Source organism: Borostomias antarcticus (assembly GCF_949987555.1).
Source record: "Borostomias antarcticus genome assembly, chromosome: 10".
In the NCBI taxonomy this organism is placed as follows: domain Eukaryota; kingdom Metazoa; phylum Chordata; class Actinopteri; order Stomiiformes; family Stomiidae; genus Borostomias; species Borostomias antarcticus.
The window spans coordinates 18,993,894-19,014,451 of NC_140243.1; the positions used below are offsets into that span (position 1 = coordinate 18,993,894).

The 20,558-nt window shown below is 42.5% G+C and overlaps 1 protein-coding gene across 1 annotated transcript; it reads right to left on the minus strand.

Moving 5' to 3' along the window:
- Window positions 1–6,792: 6,792 nt before the first annotated feature.
- caspa (caspase a) lies at window positions 6,793–10,931 on the minus strand. Its single transcript, XM_084444008.1, has 7 exons — window positions 10,803–10,931; window positions 9,369–9,541; window positions 8,420–8,596; window positions 7,970–8,210; window positions 7,595–7,741; window positions 7,045–7,154; window positions 6,793–6,932 (listed from the first exon to the last, which is right to left on the minus strand). Exons 1-7 carry the CDS (start codon window positions 10,924–10,926, stop codon window positions 6,840–6,842), a joined length of 1,065 nt encoding a protein of 354 aa, XP_084300134.1. The 5' UTR covers window positions 10,927–10,931; the 3' UTR covers window positions 6,793–6,839.
- Window positions 10,932–20,558: the final 9,627 nt, after the last annotated feature.

Consider the following 20,558-nt stretch of genomic DNA (forward strand, 5'->3'; position numbering starts at 1 on the left):
CACACACACACGTGAGTGGTGATTCAGAACACAACACACACACACACACACACACATGCATGCAACTTCAGGGGTCGCCGGTGGAATTAGTCCTCTGCATTTTCCCATCCTCCAGTGGTTGCTAGAAGCAGTGGGCAGCCTCGTCAGTGGACCAGGGACCAAGTCCAAGTGCTCACTCAAGTCGTTGTCAGGGGCAGGGCAGGGAGTAAACGAGGTAGCCTACGGGTGTGAGTCCAGAGTGCAGGGTGGGGCGTGGAATGAAATATGTCGATTTGTTACTGGTTGTAAACCTCTTGCCCATCATTGTACCCTGTACGCAAAATCTGATTGGCCATCTCTGTATGTACGCAGGTGTCCCCATTGGTTGAACTTTAACTCTCCTTGGTCTGCTCCTTTTACTTGTGTACATATATCAGGCCAAGGCCATTGGAACCTACATGCGCGCCCAAGGATTTCTACAGCTGTCTATTCCACGTGTTCCAACTGAGCTGGGGAAAAAGCTTTTAAATATGTTGCCCCCTTTGCCTGGAACACCCTCCATGAAGACTACAAATTGCCATAACTGATTTCATATGATGCCTTGGTTCCAATCCTAATAGGATATCAGATTCAGATTTTCTTTTTTCATGTTTCAATGTGTAGTGTATTTTGGATGCATCTTCTTCTTGTGAAACAGAACTTCAAGGAGGCCAAAATCATCAAATCATCAATTTATTGAGCAAGCCTTTCACACGGGGTCAAATCTTCGGCAATACTAAAGTTCTTTCACGAGGTGGCCAGCTTATATGTCCTGGCTTCAGGCCAAATATCACATGACAAACAAATTTGCATACAAGGAATATAAACATAGTCACAAATGGTTCAACTAATTTCTGAATGGTCAAGGTGTCAACTGGTCTTTGTATCAGCTGAGCTCTTGCCCCCCTTCCTCGGACACGGGGCTTCCTGGGATCATGTTACAACTGTAGGCTAACTGACTTCTTCTTCAGAGGTGTTATCTTTATTGACTCAGGGACAAAGGAATGTTTACTTTAGGACAGAACATATGTTGTCACTAACCTGTTAAACTACGTATAATAACACAGTTCTACCTAAAGTGAAGTTTATTCATTATTCTTAATAAATTGATTACTACATGAGAGTAATACAAATGTATTGATATAATATAGTATAATACAGTATAAAAATATACTACAAATGAAAGAACATAAAGGTTTCTGTTGAATACAGTGCTCTGTAAAAAGAACATGAATGGGAGACCCCAAAGAAGCTAAATGAAAAGCTTTTGGTAGGGTCCCCAAGACATAGAAACCAGAGAATGCTGTGCATACTCATAATCTATTACAAATCAGATACATATGAAAATTACCTCCCCCTTTTTTCCCCTTTATCACAGGTTTTCCAATGTTTTGGTTGCATTTTGGGAGTGAATGTGAATTTTGGGGGTAATCTACAGTAAAATATGCAATAATAGTCAACTGTACCATCATCAGATATCTGAAACATGGAAGCCTACAGTTATGATACTGTATGTGCAGAAAGTTTAGGAACAATCTAATGTAAATCTTTAGGCTGTTTTAAACCTCAAATATTCACCCACACTTCTGTAAAAAAATTCACTTGTAGACTACTGCAGGTTTGAGATGAGATGGATACTTACAGAAGTTACTACCTGAGGATAAATTCCTTTAATCTAGGCTGACAGCTAGGCTGCCTAACAGGAATTTCAAGTCATAAAATGCTCAACTAAAATTCTCTTGAACATTCAAACCTGTCTAAACAAGATCAAGACGACTGAATTCCCCTCGAGGATATAGGCTCATGTCAAAGGTTACAGACGACAACAAAGAAGACAAAATAGCCTACTTTTTTATTTGATGAATTATTGTATTATGTTTCCACAAGAAAAAACATATACTACAGACATTGTGCAATGATTATACCTTTATAAAATGACATACCTATACAGTAGCCTACATGCATGCATACATACAGTAGCCTACACCTGATCCCAGAACAGAGTTGTTTTCATCCCTTGATGTGACAAGAATATAGATCTACGTGTAGCCTGGCAACCCATTCTTAAATCACTCATCCCACTTCCATTATTCTCAATTAATATAGTGCAACGAAATGGCATTCAGGATGGGTCACCAAGCTACAGAAATACACAGCCTCCTTAAAAAAATATGTAAAAAAAAAAATATATATACTGAAAGTAATATAACGAAAAAATAATAATTCATTGTAGGCTATAGGTTTTATTCCTTAGGCCTACATATTATATAAAACTAAAGAATCAGAACTCACTATGATGATCCACTTCCCCTTTATTCTCCCTTTAGCTCTGCCATAAGGAATGGCTCGTTTTCCATAAGAATGTCATAGAAAATATCTTTGACTCTATTTGTGGTGAAGGCTGTATCGAAGAGCACCCTCATCTTATCCTGGGATGTTTTCTCAGCCTTCACATCACTGTAGGCTTCTTCAGTAATAGCGCTCTTGTCCACGAGTTCATCCAAGATGGGTGGCACCGTGCGTATTCTCTTTATAAGGACCTTTCGGTGGAGGTCCACAAAGTGTTTGCCTGAGTTAGATGAGATGGAAGAGAAAGTAATTTTACATTTATTCAACACAGAATTGTCATCTGTTGTATCAACTATCCTCTGACTCCTCCCCTTGCTGGTTTGAGTGAGTGAGTGAGTGAGTGAGTGAGTGAGTGAGTGAGTGAGTGAGTGAGTGACTGACTGACTGACTGACTGACTGACTGACTGACTGACTGACTGAGGTGTGTGCGTGCGTGTGTGTGTGTGTGCGTATGTGTGTAAAGGTTATTTAATTAGGGATTGATTGAGTAATGCTTTTGAAGAAGAGCGGAAGAGAACAGCCTGTGACAGAGAAAATTGATGAAATATATCAAATATATCATTTGTATCATAAAATCGACTTCCATAAAACATTCTCCTATAGCCTACCTCCCACCATGTACTGGTTTGCTCCAGGGGCAATGCCCGGGCCCGCTCCCACATTCTTGGGTTGTGCTGAGAAAAGATCATAAGGTTACGAGTTACGACTATATCAAGCAGTTCTGGACATTACTAATCATGGACATTACTAATCATGTTATGATTGAACGTTTGCCTTTCCCTTGTGGCCTTATCAACACGTTTAGCACTGTTAGCCAGGCATGTAAAATAGGCTACACATGTTAACATTGTAGCAGGTTTTTCATATGGGGCCTAGTTATTATGTATACATAATCCTATAGGCTAGTAGGCTATAGCATGGAGACTAGTTGGTAGGCCTACTGTAGCCTAATTTAAGACAAAATGCTAATTTTCAATGAATCCGCGGTGAGTTAATGAAAGTGTGTGTGTGTGTGTCTGTTAGTGTGCGTGTATGTAGAAGGTTATTGTAGTAGCCTATATTTTAATAATTGTTCTAATAGAAGCTAGCCTGCTGTGTCGAGAATAGCCTGTATGGGTACATTCAAGTGGCTCGAGTGTCTAATACCACCACCTTAGGAATGTGTTTAGATCACGACGGGGTTGAACATGCCTTAGGTCAGAAAATGCCTTAGGTCTCTCAAGTAAAATAGTAAGTGTGGAAACAGCCATGCCTATATGAAAAGAAGCGCATGAATTGTGACCATATTGGATTAACCAATATGATTTGAGCTGTTACGGGGTGTGGTTGAATTGCAAGCCAGGGTCTGTCCTGATCTGGCCTGGGGACGCTCCGTCTGTCTGCAGCAGAATGATATCGATGCGTTATATAGGCTCACATTAAAAGATAATTAAGATGACTCATCCGGACCTCTGCAAGCCTTTCTTTACTCCATCTATGCGTGAATTAATTAACCACTTTATCCAATGAGGATTATACTTTTGAATATTAGTGATGGGAGGGAAAAGTCCGTGACAGAGAAAAGGGGAATGTAATTATATATATATATATATATATATATATATATGTTTGTGTGGTCTAATATTATTTTTAATAGATAATTTGTAGCCTAATACATTCGAAAGTTGAATGCAGCCCTTCCATAAAACGTTCGCGTACCTCCCACGATTGCAGCAGCAACGCACGCACCCGCCCCGGCATTCTTGGATTCAGCTGAGAAAGGGTTAAATCAATTAGCGGGTCTGGACATGTAGGCTACTAATCATGTTATGACAAAATGAACGTTTGCCTTTCCCTTGTGGCCTTATCAAAACGTTTAGCACGCATTGGCATGCAAAAGTAACTACGTTTAGGACGTATTGGCATTGCAAAGTAACTGGGCTAGGCTACACATGTTCGAAAGTGAAAGCTCGATTTTTCCATATAGGGCCTAGTTTTTAGCATACATATAGCCTAAACAGGCCTCATGTAGCCAATTTTTAAGACAAATTGCATAAAAAAGGGGGAAAAGGGGAAAGCCATGTATAAGCCTAATGCAGTAGCCTGTCCAATAGACTTAACATTTGAAAGACTTGACATTTAAATTTAGTCTACTAAAACTTTGACCTATGAGGCACTTAATTATGTCTGTAATGCTCTAATGCTCTAAACTTACATTTAAGAAATTCTTCAAGCTCCTGTGCTTCGTCGCGGCAATCGATCAGCTTCATGATCTCTATCGCCACTTCGAGAGCCCCTTTTTCGGTGAATTTTGACACAAGGACGTCTGCTACATCCATCGCGTCTTTATCTTCCACGTCTCCCAGTCGAATACGGGGCTCCTGTCTACGGTCGCACAAGTTCTTTACAAACTTCTTGAAACGGTTCTTTCCTAAACCTTCGAGCACATCAGTAATGTTGCGCTTTATGGTTTTTCCTGCCATATTCAATCAGTCGTAGTAGGCTATTGGGCGTTAGTCTGTAGCCTACTTTCCAAAGTTGTAGTCTTCTTCCGCGATAGCCTGCACCCGTATTTCCAGTACATAAAGGGGGAGGTCTAATCGCACTGGAATAGGCTACACCCCAGACAACATAATCTATAGGCAGGTTTGGGCGATTTCTGAAAATACAAATAGTGTATCCTATGTAGGACTGTCTTATTTATAACAGCTCAACTAGCTACACTCTACTGCTCTATACTGTTGTCTATTTAGTGTTATGCACCAACATTCCAAAGCAAATTCCTCGTATAGGCGTAGACCTATGTGTGAAAAACCTACCTGGGTAAATTCTGATTAAACGACATAAGCAGAGGCTACAATAAAATAATATTCGACCATTCATTCGTTTTCTAAAGGTTTAAATTTGACCCCTGATAAGACTTTGTTTATTTTATTCAGTTTTATTTGATTCGATGTTATTTTCAGTTTGACAAAAACACTCGATATAGGCTACACTCTTAATCTTGACAGTATCTGGTTAGCTGGATTACATTTATAATTTTAAAAGACACATCTCGTTCTTAAGTGATGCAATAGGTTACTAGTTTTGGTGCCATATCATTTTCCTATACAATTTCAGCTTTATATGTGTATAGTTGTATAAACACGTAGTAGGCGAATAACTGTAGGCCTACATATTGGAGCTCTATTGACATGGGGGGCGTAGTGCACGAACTCCCTATAAGTGGGGGCCAACTGGGCAACGCGCATCAGGCGCCATTTCATATTTTGTGTCTATTGTAGCCTAAATTTGTGTAACCTTGCTGTCCTTTGATAGCCACTACCAGTTAGCTTTTTGATGCTGTGTACCGGTGCATTTTTCCCCGGGTGATAGTGAGCTATGGGTGGTCACACCTGGTATTTGTCATTTTTTATAAAACAAATGAATCACCATGATTCTTAATTTACATGCCACACCAACAGTGGTTAATTGAGTTAGTTATGTATGCATCAATAGGCACATGCCTACAACATTTGAGTCATTGTGTTATTCATTTGAGGAATATCAGGTTCAATGTGGGTCATCTAGTAGCCTAATTTTAGTTTGCTATTCTTCACTTTGCTTTCAGCACTATGCTTTTAGTCACTTGTTTGATGCTTTTAGTCACTTGCCTAAGTGGTTCCGTGGAGTGATGAGATGTAGCCTACTTACTTGTTTGAGCTATTTCTCAGTTACCTGATGTAGCATGAAATTGTAAAAATTTTGTGTGTCAGTTTTCCCCCTATAAGGGAGGGCTTCTTGCTGATGTCCTGCTGGCGACCTATAAAAGGTGCCAGGTTTGTCGGTTTGGGAGTCAGTTGGGCAGTGATGTAAGGGCTGTTGCTTGCTGCTGTTGTTTACTGTAAATAAATGCCAACTCGGGCTGCAATGGACCTCGATCTCCTGCCTCCCCACTGAATCCTCCAACCGCAGTATTGGTCATCCAACAGCCTCTAAAACAGCCTCTAAAAGTACATGATTGATGTGACTGTGTTGGACAACTAATTAAGTCCTGTTGTGCATGATTTGCATTTGCGCATTTTGCCTCACGCACGTGCACATAAAAAGTGTCATGTCAGTCCTATGCACACCACTTAATGTCATGACATTGTCATGTCAGTCTTATGCACACCACTTAAATAAAGTGTTACTGTTTCTCCTTGTGTTTCTGGATTTCCTTGTGTACCTGTTTTGGATTATTTGTGGATTAAACCTCACTGAACCTGCTCCACCTGCCTCTGTGCACTTGGGTCCTACAGTACACCCCCTGACAGAAGAGATACACAACACAGATATATTGAGAAAAATTCTCTGGATAAAATGAATAGGCTACTCTAGTTATTGCAGTCTCTCATTTACTATGGCACATAGAAACAGGTTAGTTGAAAAAAGCAATGGATTACAGTACATGGAAAAACAAATTCAGTGGAATGCCCCTTTAATGCATTGCAGCTTGAAGGTAGGCTGGTCTCTCAGAGGCCCGGGAAGAGGTAAAACCTCTTCACCAGAGTGTATCTGTCCAGGGACGGCATCTGTCTGTGGAAATCTTCAAAGCGTCTCCTAACCTTTGTGGTTAAAACAATAAGAGAGGTTAGTTTGATGTGCTGACCGTGTCATTGAGTTATAAAAACAGATATTCCTTAGGAACATCAAGCATTATCCAGATGCACTACTTACCCTCATGAACAGATCATCAATATGTTTATCACAGGCATAAGTGTTGAATGTCTCCACGATGTACTGGATCATTAAGGAACCATTCTCTGGATGTCTGTAGGACACGGTATCTGGAGAAGAGGTAGAAAGGTCTTTATTGTCCCCATGGGGAAAATGGTTTGCCACATAAGATCCACAAGGCATAACATTACAAATGGATATGTTCATACAGACTCGGATACACAAACTCAGTACACATATTAAGAATGAAAGGAAATAGGATGAATAAGATGGGGCCAGCTCCTTTCTTTCTTTCTTTCTTTCTTTCTTTCTTTCTTTCTTTCTTTCTTTCTTTCTTTCTTTCTTTCTTTCTTTCTTTCTTTCTTTTTTTCTTTCTTTCTTTCTTTCTTTCTTTCTTTCTTTATTTATTTGTAACACCGACTTTATTTAACATTGTGTCTAATATGTATGTTTACTATTCCTTACAAATCAATTTCCACGAAGACAAAGATGGCTCAGATGACTTATAGATGGGTTGTACTGTATCTATGTGCTTGTGTGCTAACGACACCTGGGGTGCAGGACAGCAAGGGAGCGAAGTCCTTTTCCTTGTGTCTCCTGATGGAGTCGTCCTCCAGGCCCAGATATGGTCCAGGCACCGACGCCGCATCAGAAGGCCCAGAAGGCCCGTCACTCACAAACACCGACCCATCTTTGTCTGAAATGTAATGGAAACCATCTTCACTGGGTTATTTCTATATCAGGGCCCCGTACTATATGCAAAGCCCCGAAGGAAGAAGAGAAAAATTAGCACTATGAATACTGATATGCAGATCAACCTCCTGTTTCATGCTACTGTATAACCTACGCACTGTTTTAAAAAGATAAACACAATTCCAGGAATGAACAGGAACTAATATGAAGACATAGAAGCTGAGTTTCTCACCTCCCTGACAGGCCTGGATGATGACAACCTTGGGTTTGTCCATGAGGGCTTTGCAGTTTGCCGTGTTCAGGCAGGTGAAGATGTTGTCAATTCGAAACACGTCCGCTTTAGGGTTGGCCTCGTTCCAGTGGACGCCCAAAATCTCTCCCCGTTTCCCGTGGGACATGATGACCACGAAGGTGCTGTCCGCCCTGCGGTGCTCCTGGCGTTGAGAGAACGCTTTCACAGCTTCCTCCATCGCCTGGAGGGGGGGTACCCTGAGTTAGTCTTTAACTCCAGGACCACGCATTTATTCTGAAGTCACTTCACACAATAACCTGTCTATGGAGCGGATCTATGGAGCATGGAGAGGTTTTTTGTGGAGGGGGATAAATTGTCAGGGGGCATTGTAGTCATTATCTATCTAAGCATGTCTTTCCCTCAGTGTGGCCAAGTAGCCTACAGCATTACCTGTGCAGAGAGGTTCCTGTGTTTGACCACCTCGTACCCCAGACCTGTGAGCAGCCTCTCCATGTTCTCCTCATCCTTCTCAGCCCCTCGCCTCCGCATAGACTCGTCATCAAACTCCATGTTGGTGATCAGCAGGGCCAGGCGCGTCCGCTCAGATTGTTCCATCGGCAGGTACATCTGACAGAGCAGAGGACAACCAATGTAACCCATGTAGGTGGTCAGTGACTTAAAGGGCACCGCATATGCTGTTTTTACCTACCTAAAATCGGTTTCTGGGGTCTCAGAAAAGTGAATTTTAATGTCCTATGCAGAAAAAACTCACATTTCTCCCCTGAGCTATCTTATTTCATCTGTCTGAATGGATTCCTGTGAAAGCCCCGTTGACCAATGAGATGGAGGGGGCGGGGCAGGGCGGGGGAGGGGTGCCAATTTCTTTACGGAGAGTTGGGACATGATGTAGCGATACGTGTGGATTTTTGCAGCCGAAAACAGAGCAGCGATGCAGCATAATTGAAAGCGTTGAAAGCGGAAGCAAACCTGGCCGCTAGGGCCGGGCAGGAACCTGGGCAGGACTATGATAATGTTCCTCGATCTACGTCACCAAAACATCAGTAACAACGCGGAAAACATTGGAAATCCGAATGGCTTGTTGAAGGGTGGAGCTTCCAGGGCAAGAGAAATATGTTTATATAGAAATATAGGTATATGATAAACACATTACAAAATTGATTTAGCATGTGCGGTGCCCTTTAAAATGGTGCCACTTAACCTGTGTGTGTTACAGGTACAATGTAATGACAATGTCCCAAACAGTGAAACAGCAAATCTACAGTCTGAAGGTTTGTATACTATCTCTATTTTGGTGACGACCAGTATCTGACTCCAAAACCACACTGCAACCATTCAATATGTTCATCCACCGCCAGTCATGATCTGTGAGCTTTCCAACCTGATCTCCCTTCCTCTGAAGTATGTCCGCCTTGAACTCTGCTGTGCTGTGGATGAGCACAGACGACACTGGGCGTGTCGGCTCCTGCTGTGCTGGAACCTGATGGGTGGGCGGAGCCTGTTGAGTGGGCGGGGCGGCTGCAGGTAGATCCTGCTGCTGAGGGAGTCGTAGTGCTGCACACAACACAGACAGAGAGCTGTTTTAATGTTTCAGAGAGTTGTAGCAGCTAAAGGAGTAATGACAACGCCACATTTCTCCCAAGAGTTTGAGAGATTATCCCGCCCTACTCTTCCTCTGATTGGCTGGTGCTCCATGCCTTTGTTGGTTAGACTGGTTTTAGGTTAGGATCAAAGCTAGCCAATCAAAGGCAGAGTAGAGGTGGGTCTTCAGATTGCCTGCGTGGTGACAAGTAATAATACTACTACTACTACTACTACTACTACTACTACTACTACTACTACTACTACTAATAATAATAATAATAATAACAACAATAATAATAATTAAATTCAAAAGCATGAATAACAATTTCCAGATTTTTTTGCAGATAGAAATGATCTTATATATAAAAAAAATCTGAGATGATAAAAATAGGATTGGATCATAGAATAAACATGTTTATCTATAGAGATTCTGGTCAGAAATGACGTCAGGGTTTCTACAGTGATGTAGAAAAGTAGAAGCAAATGTGAATGTAATAGACTGGGGAGCTGTTTTGAACATTACCATTTGATTATAGAGGCCAAAAATTGATTGAACTTTCATTCTAATTTTTAATCAAAATAATTTAAAGTGAATTGAGGATTGCAATGTCACTTTGCATATTGAATTGACAATTCCAAAATGCATTTTAAAATTGTATGACCAAAATGCACATTGAATTGACAATTGCAAAATGCATTTCCCTTTTTGAATAAAGGGAAAACTTTCATTGAAGCAGTGATCTACTCTCTATGGTCAGTTATTTTCCAAAGATAATTTGTATCATAAAATCTAAAGTTGAATGTAGCCCCTCCGCAAAACGTTCGAGGATCGCCTACTTCCTCCCATCGCGTACTTTGCACCTGAGGCTTCGTCCGCCCCGTCATTCTTGAATTCAGCTGAGAAAGGGTTAACTACATCGCTTAGGCCTATTAGGACATTACTAATCATGTTATGACAAAATGAACGTTGCCTTGTTTAGCACATATTGGCATGCAAAGTAAGCTAACAACATATAGCACACAATGTTAGATCAAAAGTGAAAGTTAGGTTTTTCATACAGGCCTACTGTAATTTTAAGACAAAATTAGTTTTTTTTTATATGTAAGCCTAATAAATGCAGTAGCCTGTCCAGTAGACTTAACATTTGACAGACTCCACATTCTAATTTAGAATGTTGGCATATAATGCACTTAATTATGGACACAATTATGACTGTAATGCTCAACTTACATTTTAAGATATTTTCAAGGTCCTGTGCTTCTTCGGTGCAATCGATCACTTTCAAGACCTCTATCGCCACTTCGAGAGCACCTTTTTCGGTGAATTTTGACACAAGGACGTCTGCTACATCCATTTCATCTGCATCTTCCACATCTGCCAGTCGAATACGGGGCTCCTTTCTACGGTCGCACAAGTTCTTGATAAACTTCTTGAAGTTTTTCTTTCCTAAACCTTCGAGCACATCAATCATTAATCGCTTGTTGGTTTTTGCTGCCATATTCAATCAAAGTCGTTGTAACAAAGAGCATATAATGATAATGGTGGGCTATTACTTTGGTAGTACCTACGCCTCTAAATTCCTTAGTTGCAGTCGGCTTCCGCGATAGCAGAACTAGTATTTCCAGAAAAAAAGGGGGCGGTCTAGCCTGACGCGCCAGGTGGTTTGCTTGACTAACCATCTTGGAACTCTCCGTTGGAAACTGTTTGGAAAGGGGCAGGCACTTTCAAAAATAGTACTTGGCTGGTGATTGGACGAACCATCACCTGTTGTGTATTTAGAACTTAGAAGTAGTGTTCACATGTATTAAGACGTTTTAAGTAGTCTAGACATGCATTAGAATAAACTACACATGTATTAGAAATAAACTACATTCACTCTGTGCATCTCAATGATAGACGAACACAGACTGATTTACACACTGACAGACAAAGCAAGCCCTTTGTGTGTAAATCAGAAGCTAAAGGCCTCGGTTTTCACAGAGTAAAGCACAGGACAGACTAAGGATACCAGCCAGACTAGGATGTTAAGGTAGTGACAGAGTAGACTAAGGATACCAGACAAGGATGCTAAGGTAGTGCGTAAGATTGACCATAGGGACTAGGAAGTGAGGGACCATATGACATGCATAAATTAGGACTTGATAAGTGGACAGAGGATATTAAAACTAAAGTCTGTAATAATGAATCATTGAAGAGTGGATGAGTAACAGTGGATGAGTAAATTTATTAAACATCAGAAAGCTAAAAAATAATAGTAGACCTACAGTATATGCTTATGAAAAACCCCAAAGCAATTGGACAGAAGGCACTGCCCTAACTTTTCATAAACTGAACCATAAATCTGAAAGCCACCAGTGACAACTGCTATAGAATTAAGCAATAAACCACGAGGCCGTGTGTTATAGAGATTTTATAACAGCTAGGGGGCGCGAAGTGGAGTGCCTAAAACCCCCCTAGCTGTTATAAAATCACTATAACACACGGCCTCGATTGGTTTATTGCTTTTATACAACGGTTACTACAGCTATTAGTGTAAAATAAACACACAGCAATGTAAAATATTAACATTTATTCAAAACGAAGCATCATTCCCTCAATTCCGCCGAGCAAAATAGTTCCCCTAACAAAAGGTTTGCCAAGCAACAACAACAACTACAATGCATTGGATCAAATAGGAGGCGCGTTAATACTAAAAATAGAATGATATGCGGTCCCAGGTGTGTGTTACAAAGTATTTTAACACGGCTTCCAGCCAATCAGAATCAAGAACCAGAACTAACCGTTGTATAAACAGAGATTATAAGATGTGAAAAGAACATCTTTAGTCTCTGCACGTCACTCACTGAGACTGTGTATTTGCTCTTGTGGAAATAAACAGCCTCTGTTGATCTCCTCTGGACTCCTGAGTTTCTTCATTACTTAATTTGATTGTTCTGACAAAGAGTTCCAAGAATAGTTTAAGACAAAATCTATGACACTATCACGCGCCAACTTCAACTGCTCCTCGTTGTCATCACACCTAAACCCACCCAAAATAGATGTATGTATTTCAAACTCCTCAGAACCAACGCTAATTGGTGAGATCATTTTCTGATCTTGCACAAATGGATCTCTATGGAGAGTATCCAGACTGATTTGCGAGAGAAACAGAATTGAGCTCGCAAAATCAGTATAGTCTCACGAGGCTAGGGGAGGTCTATCATCGAAAGCAGGTCACACCCCAGCTAACAGGCAGGTGAAACCGTTTTGGCGATTTCTGAAAGTTTAAATAGGCTATTTAATCCTATGTGTAGGCTGATGTCATTTTATATCAGCTGAACTATATTAAAGAAGCTTGTTTTGTCTTTAATTAGTTGTCCAATACAGTCACATCGATCATCATCGTCTTTTGAAAAGATTTAGAGGCTGTTGGATGACCAATACTGCGGTTGGAGGATTCAGTGGGGAGGCAGGAGATCGAGGTCCATTGCAGCCCGAGGTGGTGTTTATTAGTAAACAACAGCAGCAGCAGGCAACAGCCCTTACATCATTGCCCAACTGACTCCCAAACCGACAAACCTGGCACCTTTTATAGGTCGCCAGCAGGACATCAGCAGGAAACCCTCCCTTACAGCTGGAAAACTGACACACAAACATTTTACAATTTCATGCTACATCAGGTAACTGAGAAATAGCTCAAACAAGTAAGTAGGCTACATCCCATCACTCCACGGAACCACTTAGGCAAGTGACTAAAAGCATCAAACAAGTGACTAAGTTGAAAATACAGGTTTGGTGGTCTTCCTGCCAGACATTTCTGCCTGACCTACCTCCTCCGGTGCCTTTGGTACGCAGGTGTACCCTGAACACCTTTGTGGGCCTAGATGGGTCATCAGCTGGGGACCACCGGTCATTGATGTTTCGCTCCTTTAACCCCAGTACATACCGGTGGCGGAGCGATGGCTCGGGTTTCTCCCTGCCACCCCCTGGTGCTACTCGGCCCCCAGCTCCTATCCTTCCTCCGCAGCCACAACCAGAAGCTGCCTTTCTCGGTCTCCTCTGCCAGCTTCTTCACCGCTCTCCGATGGCCAGCATCTGTGCACCCCAGGTCTCGGAGCAGGCAAGAGGTTGAGGAGCCAACAAAGCCCCTGCACCCCACTTCTACAGGATATATTGTGGCTTTCCAGCCAGCCTCCCTGCACTCTGCCGCCAGGTCTGAATACTTTGCCCTTTCCGCTCGTGCACAGCCTCCAGACCCTCCTCCCATGGCACAGTGAGCTCCACCAGGAGGACCGTCTTGCAAGCCATGGACCATAGCACCATGTCTGGCCGTAGAGATGTTTCAGCGATCTCCCTGGGGAACTGTAGCTTCTTTCCAATATCGGCTTTCATGCTCCAATCATTGCCGGGTGAGAGGAGCCTTCCCATGTTTGATGGACGAGGGGCATTGATGTTCTCGCCAGCCCTTGCAAACTGGATGGTGTGTCTTGCTGGGGCAGCCGGCCGGCTGTTTGCTTCCCGTCTGCACGACTCGGCCACCTCTGCCAGCTTCTTCAGGGCGGCATCATGCCGCCATCTGTAGTGACCTTGGGACAAAGCTATCTTGCAGCCTGACAGGATGTGCTGGAGGCTAACGTTGCTGGTGTTGCAAAGGGGGCAGATCTCTTCAGCGCCAAACCATAGGTGGAGGTTTCGGGGACAAGGTAAGGTGTTGTAGGTTGCTCGGATCAGGAGGCTGATCCTGGCTTGAGGGATCTTCCACAGGTCGGGCCATGACATCGGCCTTTCCATGACACCTTCCCATGAAGACCAACCCCCCTGCCGGCTCTGAGATACCGCTTTGATGGTATAGCGTTCCTGCTCTGCCCTTGCCACTTCCGTCGCCACCATGGCTTTTCTCTCCTGCTTGGAGGCCTTTGACCAGAAGAGGGGGGTCTCACTCCTGCCAAGACCTGCTCGACCCACTTGGACTCTGCCAACCACCTTGTGGTGCTTCAGCCTGCCGATTGCTTGGTCTACCTCTTCCTCTGCTTTCCACCTCCTTCCTGTTCTTACTTGGGTACCCGCTGACCTGACCAGATGGTCGGAGGATTTTCTCAAGGCCAGGACCACCCTTTTCCTGCTTGTATCCCAAGCTGATGGAGTGTAGCGGCAGTTGAAGTGTGTTCCGACCGAAGAGGCCCACATCTGAGAGGCATCTTGGCAGTCCCAGCCACTTCCTGATGTAGGAGTGTGCCAGCCCGTCCAGCTTGCTTGAGGAAGGGACCTCACTCAGCTTCAGAGGCCACATCACCCGATGGTAGAGTATGTGCTGGTAGCACCATACCTTGTACTTGCCAGGGAGCTGGCTCTGATGGATCCTGGCCAGGCCGTCTGCAAGCTGCTTCCTCACCGACTCTCCCACCTGCTTGTCAGAGAGCTCTTTTGTGTAAGATCGCCCCAGGCTGCGGATGGGTTATTTTGACAGCAACGGGATCTCCTCTCCCCCTGTGGTGAAGATGGTGTGATCGTTTCTGACCCCTTTCCTGAGAGACAGGCTTCGCGACTTGGACGGTTTGATCTTCATCCTCGCCCAGCCTACGAGTTCGTCAATCCTCTTCAGCAGTCTCGTTGTGCATGCTGCTGTCTGGAGGAGGGTGGTGACGTCGTCCATGTAGTCTCTCAGCGGTGGTAACCTTTGACCAGATGGCAGTTTCACTCCTCCGACCATTTTCCTTGCCCCTATGAGGATGATCTCGAAGGCTGCGATGAACAGGATCGGAGAGATTGAACATCCCATTGCTATGTCCACTTCAAGCTGCTGCCAGCCTGTGGTGAAGTCCTGATGGGCACAGCACATCTGCAGGTCTGCAAAGTACTTGGCCACCAGGTCTTTGATGCAGTCAGGGGTGTGGAAGAAATCCAAGGCGAAGTTGATCAATTGGTGAGGGACGGACCCATATGCGTAAATGGCAAAGTCCAGCCACACGACATGCAGGTCCCTCTTCTCTCTCCTTGCCCTCTGGATTTGCTCCCAAATCACGGCTGAGTGCTCCATACTCCTGGGAATCCAGGCACGCCGGCCTTCTGACAGCTGCTGTCGATGTAGCTGTTGGTTGTGAGGTAGCTGGTCAACCTCTTGGCCATGATGGAGAAAAAGCATAGTGCTGAAAGAAAAGTGAAGAATATCAAACTAAAAATTGGCTACAATACTGTAGGGGCTTAAGGTAAGCAACAATAGGCCTACTTTCATTTCAGTCATATATGGTAGGCTAGCGCCCAAACTATTAGATCTTTCTGCTCCCTTCTCACATGGATCATTAATGTTTCCATGTAGTGTCACTCAATGCAGAGCAATAAATTGCAGTTCGTTTAAGACTCCATGTATTTAGAATTAGAATTTCTGATGGTCTTCAAAGTTGTGCTCCTCTGAGTCAATACTTATGTATTCCTGGCATGTGCCTATGGCACTTTCTTTAATTTCCTAATGTATACTTCCTATTGGTTCATCCCCAGCCAATCGGGAGCTGACAGCAGTGATTGCGGAGATCATGATGTAGGCTATGTGCTGATTGTAGTTCTGCAGCTCTGGTGCTGATCTATTGTTACAGGAAGATATCTGCTGAGCATGAAGCACGGGAGGCCCGCAAAGCCCTCAAGACCCAAAAGTGAGCCCCCCTGCTCTGTCTGAGGACCTAGTGTAGAGTGGCAGTCTTCCAGACAAATATTTACATGTACTTGGACAAAAACCACACGTCCAATCAATACTCACAATTGACACTGCAATTGGTTTACAGTGCAGTCAGTCTCTGACATGTTGCAATCTCTCTTTTTCTATGAATCCTCATCCTAAAGTTTAGCAGGAAGTTACAAAAGTTGTGCTTCTTCTTCATCAAATGTGGTTGCTTATCATCTAACCCTCATGGGTGAGCCCCAGTGGTGTGGGAACACAGAATTTGGGGAAGAAGCCCTTATCTAACCCCCAGACAATCAGTAGTGAAGAAGTAACAGAATTTGGGGAAGGAGTCTGACTCACCGGATGTTTTGGGGATAAGTCTTGTCATTAGTTTATTACTGCCTAGGCCTTCTCAGGAACTGTGAGTGCGCTGAAGACATAGCATCTGCTACCACAGTCCTTTCTACCAACATAGGAAATTTTGACTTTTAAATATTCGCCAATTGGCGGCGCTTGGCGCTCATATTTAAAAGTATCAAATAAACATTTTGAAGCCACTCACCAAAGCAGAAACGCCTATTCTAACAAACTATGGGTTTTGAAAGCTCGGCGCTACCGCTAAGTGATCTTTTTAGCTGTTTTTTGTGGCATCGTCATTATTTTTCGAGGTAGTTTCGAGGATTTCCGACCAGATGGGGCGTTGTCCTCTATGCAGAGTTGTATGGCAGTTGAAGAAGACTATCTTGAAAATAAGGACGATGGTAAATCACTGGGTGACACCCTGGAGTGGTCTACTAGTACTCTGAAGTGGAAGTGTTGAGGCATTATGGGCGGTCTCCTTTTAATCCTAATCTGAAATGGCAGGAAACAGTAGGTTTTATAGGACAGTTTAGAGGGCCTTTATTTTGAAATGCCACATCAGAATGCCCTGAAAATCACTGGGATTTGGGCTATACCCCAAGCCCCCAGGATTCGAAATCTAAAGTGAAGCCCTATTGAACCGCGCCATCTTGGCTAAATTTGTAGTCATTTGGCTATTTCCGGTGACTTTTGTACTTGCGCAGTTGTGCTTTTCTGTCCTACGCGCGTCCACGAACAAGTTCACGTTTATGTGAAATGCAATGAAATGAAAACCGGCTTGCATATTAACCTGTTTTTGTCAAATATATCCATTGGAGACATAATTTTTTTATCCAGGCATCTTAGTTTTAACAGGTTAATTATAGCTGAACATGTTTTGTTTGATAGTAGATAGTATTCATTCCGTTCGCGATAACGTTATTGCAGCCAGGCTAAATTCCTCCAGGGAGCCAGTGACAGGCGAGTTGAAATCACAAGGATATGTATATGGATATATACCCACTATGGATCACAAGCTCAATTCTGTTTCTCTCGCAAATCATTCAGCATACTCTCCATAGAGATATGTTTGTGCAAGAACAGAAAACGATCTCACCAATTAGCGTTGGTTCTGAGGAATTTGAAATACATTCATCTATTTTGGGTGGGTTTAGGTGTGATGACAACGAGGAGCAGTTGAAGTTGGCGCATGATAGACAGTGTGTCTTAGATTTTGTCTTAAACTATTCTTGGAACACTTTATCAGAACAATCAAATTAAGTAATGAAGAAAGTCCAGAGGAGATCAACAGAAGCTGTTTAATTCCACAAGAGCAAATACACAATCTCAGTGAGTGACCTGCAGAGACTAAAGACGCTCTTTTCACATACAAGTCTTATAATCTCTGTTTCTAGCAGTTGTCATTGGTGGCTTTCAGATTTATGGTTCAGTTTATTAAAAGTTAGGGCAGTGCCTTCTGTCCAATAGCTTGGGTTTTTTCCTAAGCATATACTGTAGGTCTACTATTATTTTTAGCTTTCTGATGTTTAATTAAATTTGATTACACCTTATATGAGCTCCCTTTCTGAGACAGCTGTTACTCATCCATTGTCCACTCCTCAATGATTCATTATTACAAACTTTAGTTTTAATATCCTCTGTCCACTAATCAAGTCCTAATTTATACATGTCATATGGTCCTTCACTTCCTAGTCCCTATGGTCAATCTTACGCACTACCTTAGCATCCTTGTCTGGTATCCTTAGTCTACTCTGTCACTACCTTAACATCCTAGTCTGGCTGGTGTGCTTAGTCTGTCCTGTGCTTTACTCTGTGACAGCCGAGGCCTTAAGTTTCTGATTTACACACACAGGGCTCTGCTTTTTCAGTGTTGAATCGTCTATCATTGAGAATATAGTTTATTTCTAATACATGTGTAGTTTATTCTAATGCATGTGTAGACTCCTTAAAACTTCTAAATACATGTGAAGACTTCTTCTAAATACACAACAGGTGATGGTTAGTCCAATCACCAGCCAAGTACTATTTTTGAAAGTGCCTGCCCCTTTCCAAACAGTTTCCAACGGAGAGTTCCAAGATGATTATGCGACGCAAACCACCTGGCGCATCAGGTTAGACCTCCCGCTTTCTAAACTGGAAATACTAGTTCTGCTATCGCGGAATTAGACTGCACCTGCGGAATCTATAGGCGTAGGCTACAGTATAGGCCTACTACCAAAGGCATAGCCCACAATTATCATTATATGCTCTTTGTTGCAACGACTTTGATTGAATATGGCAGCAAAAACCAACAAGCGATTAATGATTGATGTGCTCGAAGGTTTAGGAAAGAAAAACTTCAAGAAGTTTATAAAGAACTTGTGCGACCGTAGAAAGGAGCCCCGTATTCGACTGGCAGATGTGGAAGATGCAGATGTAATGGATGTAGCAGACGTCCTTGTGTCAAAATTCACCGAAAAAGGGGCTCTCGAAGTGGCGATAGAGGTCTTGAAGGTGATCGATTGCACCGAACAAGCACAGGAGCTTGAAAATATCTTAAAATGTAAGTTGAGCATTACAGTCATAATTGTGTCCATAATAAAGTGCATTATATGCCAACATTCTAGTAGGCCTAAATTAGAATGTGAAGTCTGTCAAATGTTAAGTCTACTGGACAGGCTACTGCATTTATTAGGCTTACACATAAATACGAATTTTGTCTTAAAATTACAGTAGGCCTGTATGAAAAACCTAGCTTTCACTTTCGATCTAAGATTGTGTGCTATACTGTATGTTGTTAGACTACTTAGCATGCCAATATGTGCTAAACAAGGCAACGTTAATTTTGTCATAACATGATTAGTAATGTCCTAATAGGCCTAAGCGATGTAGTTAACCCTTTCTCAGCTGAATCCAATAATGACGGGGCGGACGAAGCCTCAGGTGCAAAGTACGCGATGGGAGGAAGTAGGCGATCCTCGGAACGTTTTGTGAAAGGGATACATTCAACTTTAGATTTTATGATACAAATTATCTTTTGAAAATAACTGACCAGAGACAGTAGGCCTAGATCACAGCTTCAATTAATTGTCAATGCAATGTGCATTTTGGTCACGAGATTTAAAAAGGCAAATAAAGCTTGATGTTCCTAAGGAATATCTGTTTTTATAACTCAATGACACGGTCAGCACATCAAACTAACCTCTCTTATTGTTTTAACCACAAAGGTTAGGAGACGCTTTGAAGATTTCCACAGACAGATGCCGTCCCTGGACAGATACACTCTGGTGAAGAGGTTTTACCTCTTCCCGGGCCTCTGAGAGACCAGCCTACCTTCAAGCTGCAATGCATTAAAGGGGCATTCCACTGAATTTGTTTTTCCATGTACAGTACTGTAATCCATTGCTTCTTTCAACTAACCTGTTTCTATGTGCCATAGTAGATGAGCGACTCCAATTACTAGAGTAGCCTATTCATTGTATCCAGAGAATTTTTATCTCAATATATCTGTGTTGTGTATCTCTTCTGTCAGGGGGTGTACTGTAGGACCCAAGTGCACAGAGGCAGGTGGAGCAGGTTCAGTGAGGTTTAATCCACAAATAATCCAAAACAGGTACACAAGGAAATCCAGAAACACAAGGAGAAATAGTAACACTTTATTTTAAGGGGTGTGCATAAGTCAGTCTCTGGTCAATAATGTAAATGCTTACACTATTAAAACACTCTCAGAGACTGACTGAGTAGTACTAGTCTTCCTCCCCTATTCTACAAGATATCTGAACGATATCCCCTGAAAACACCTCTACCTGAACGAACCTTATCTGAGAGATAATACAGTTGGATAATAGTAATAGTTATTAAAGTTGAGTTTGTTTACGTAGCTAGCTCTGTCCTGAACTACAGTTAGCCTACATTACATAGGGAATCATAATACAGGTAGGCCTATATGCTTATTGTATGCATTTCACACAACACTGAGACATGTAAAATTTGAATCTCTCTCTAATCTCTAA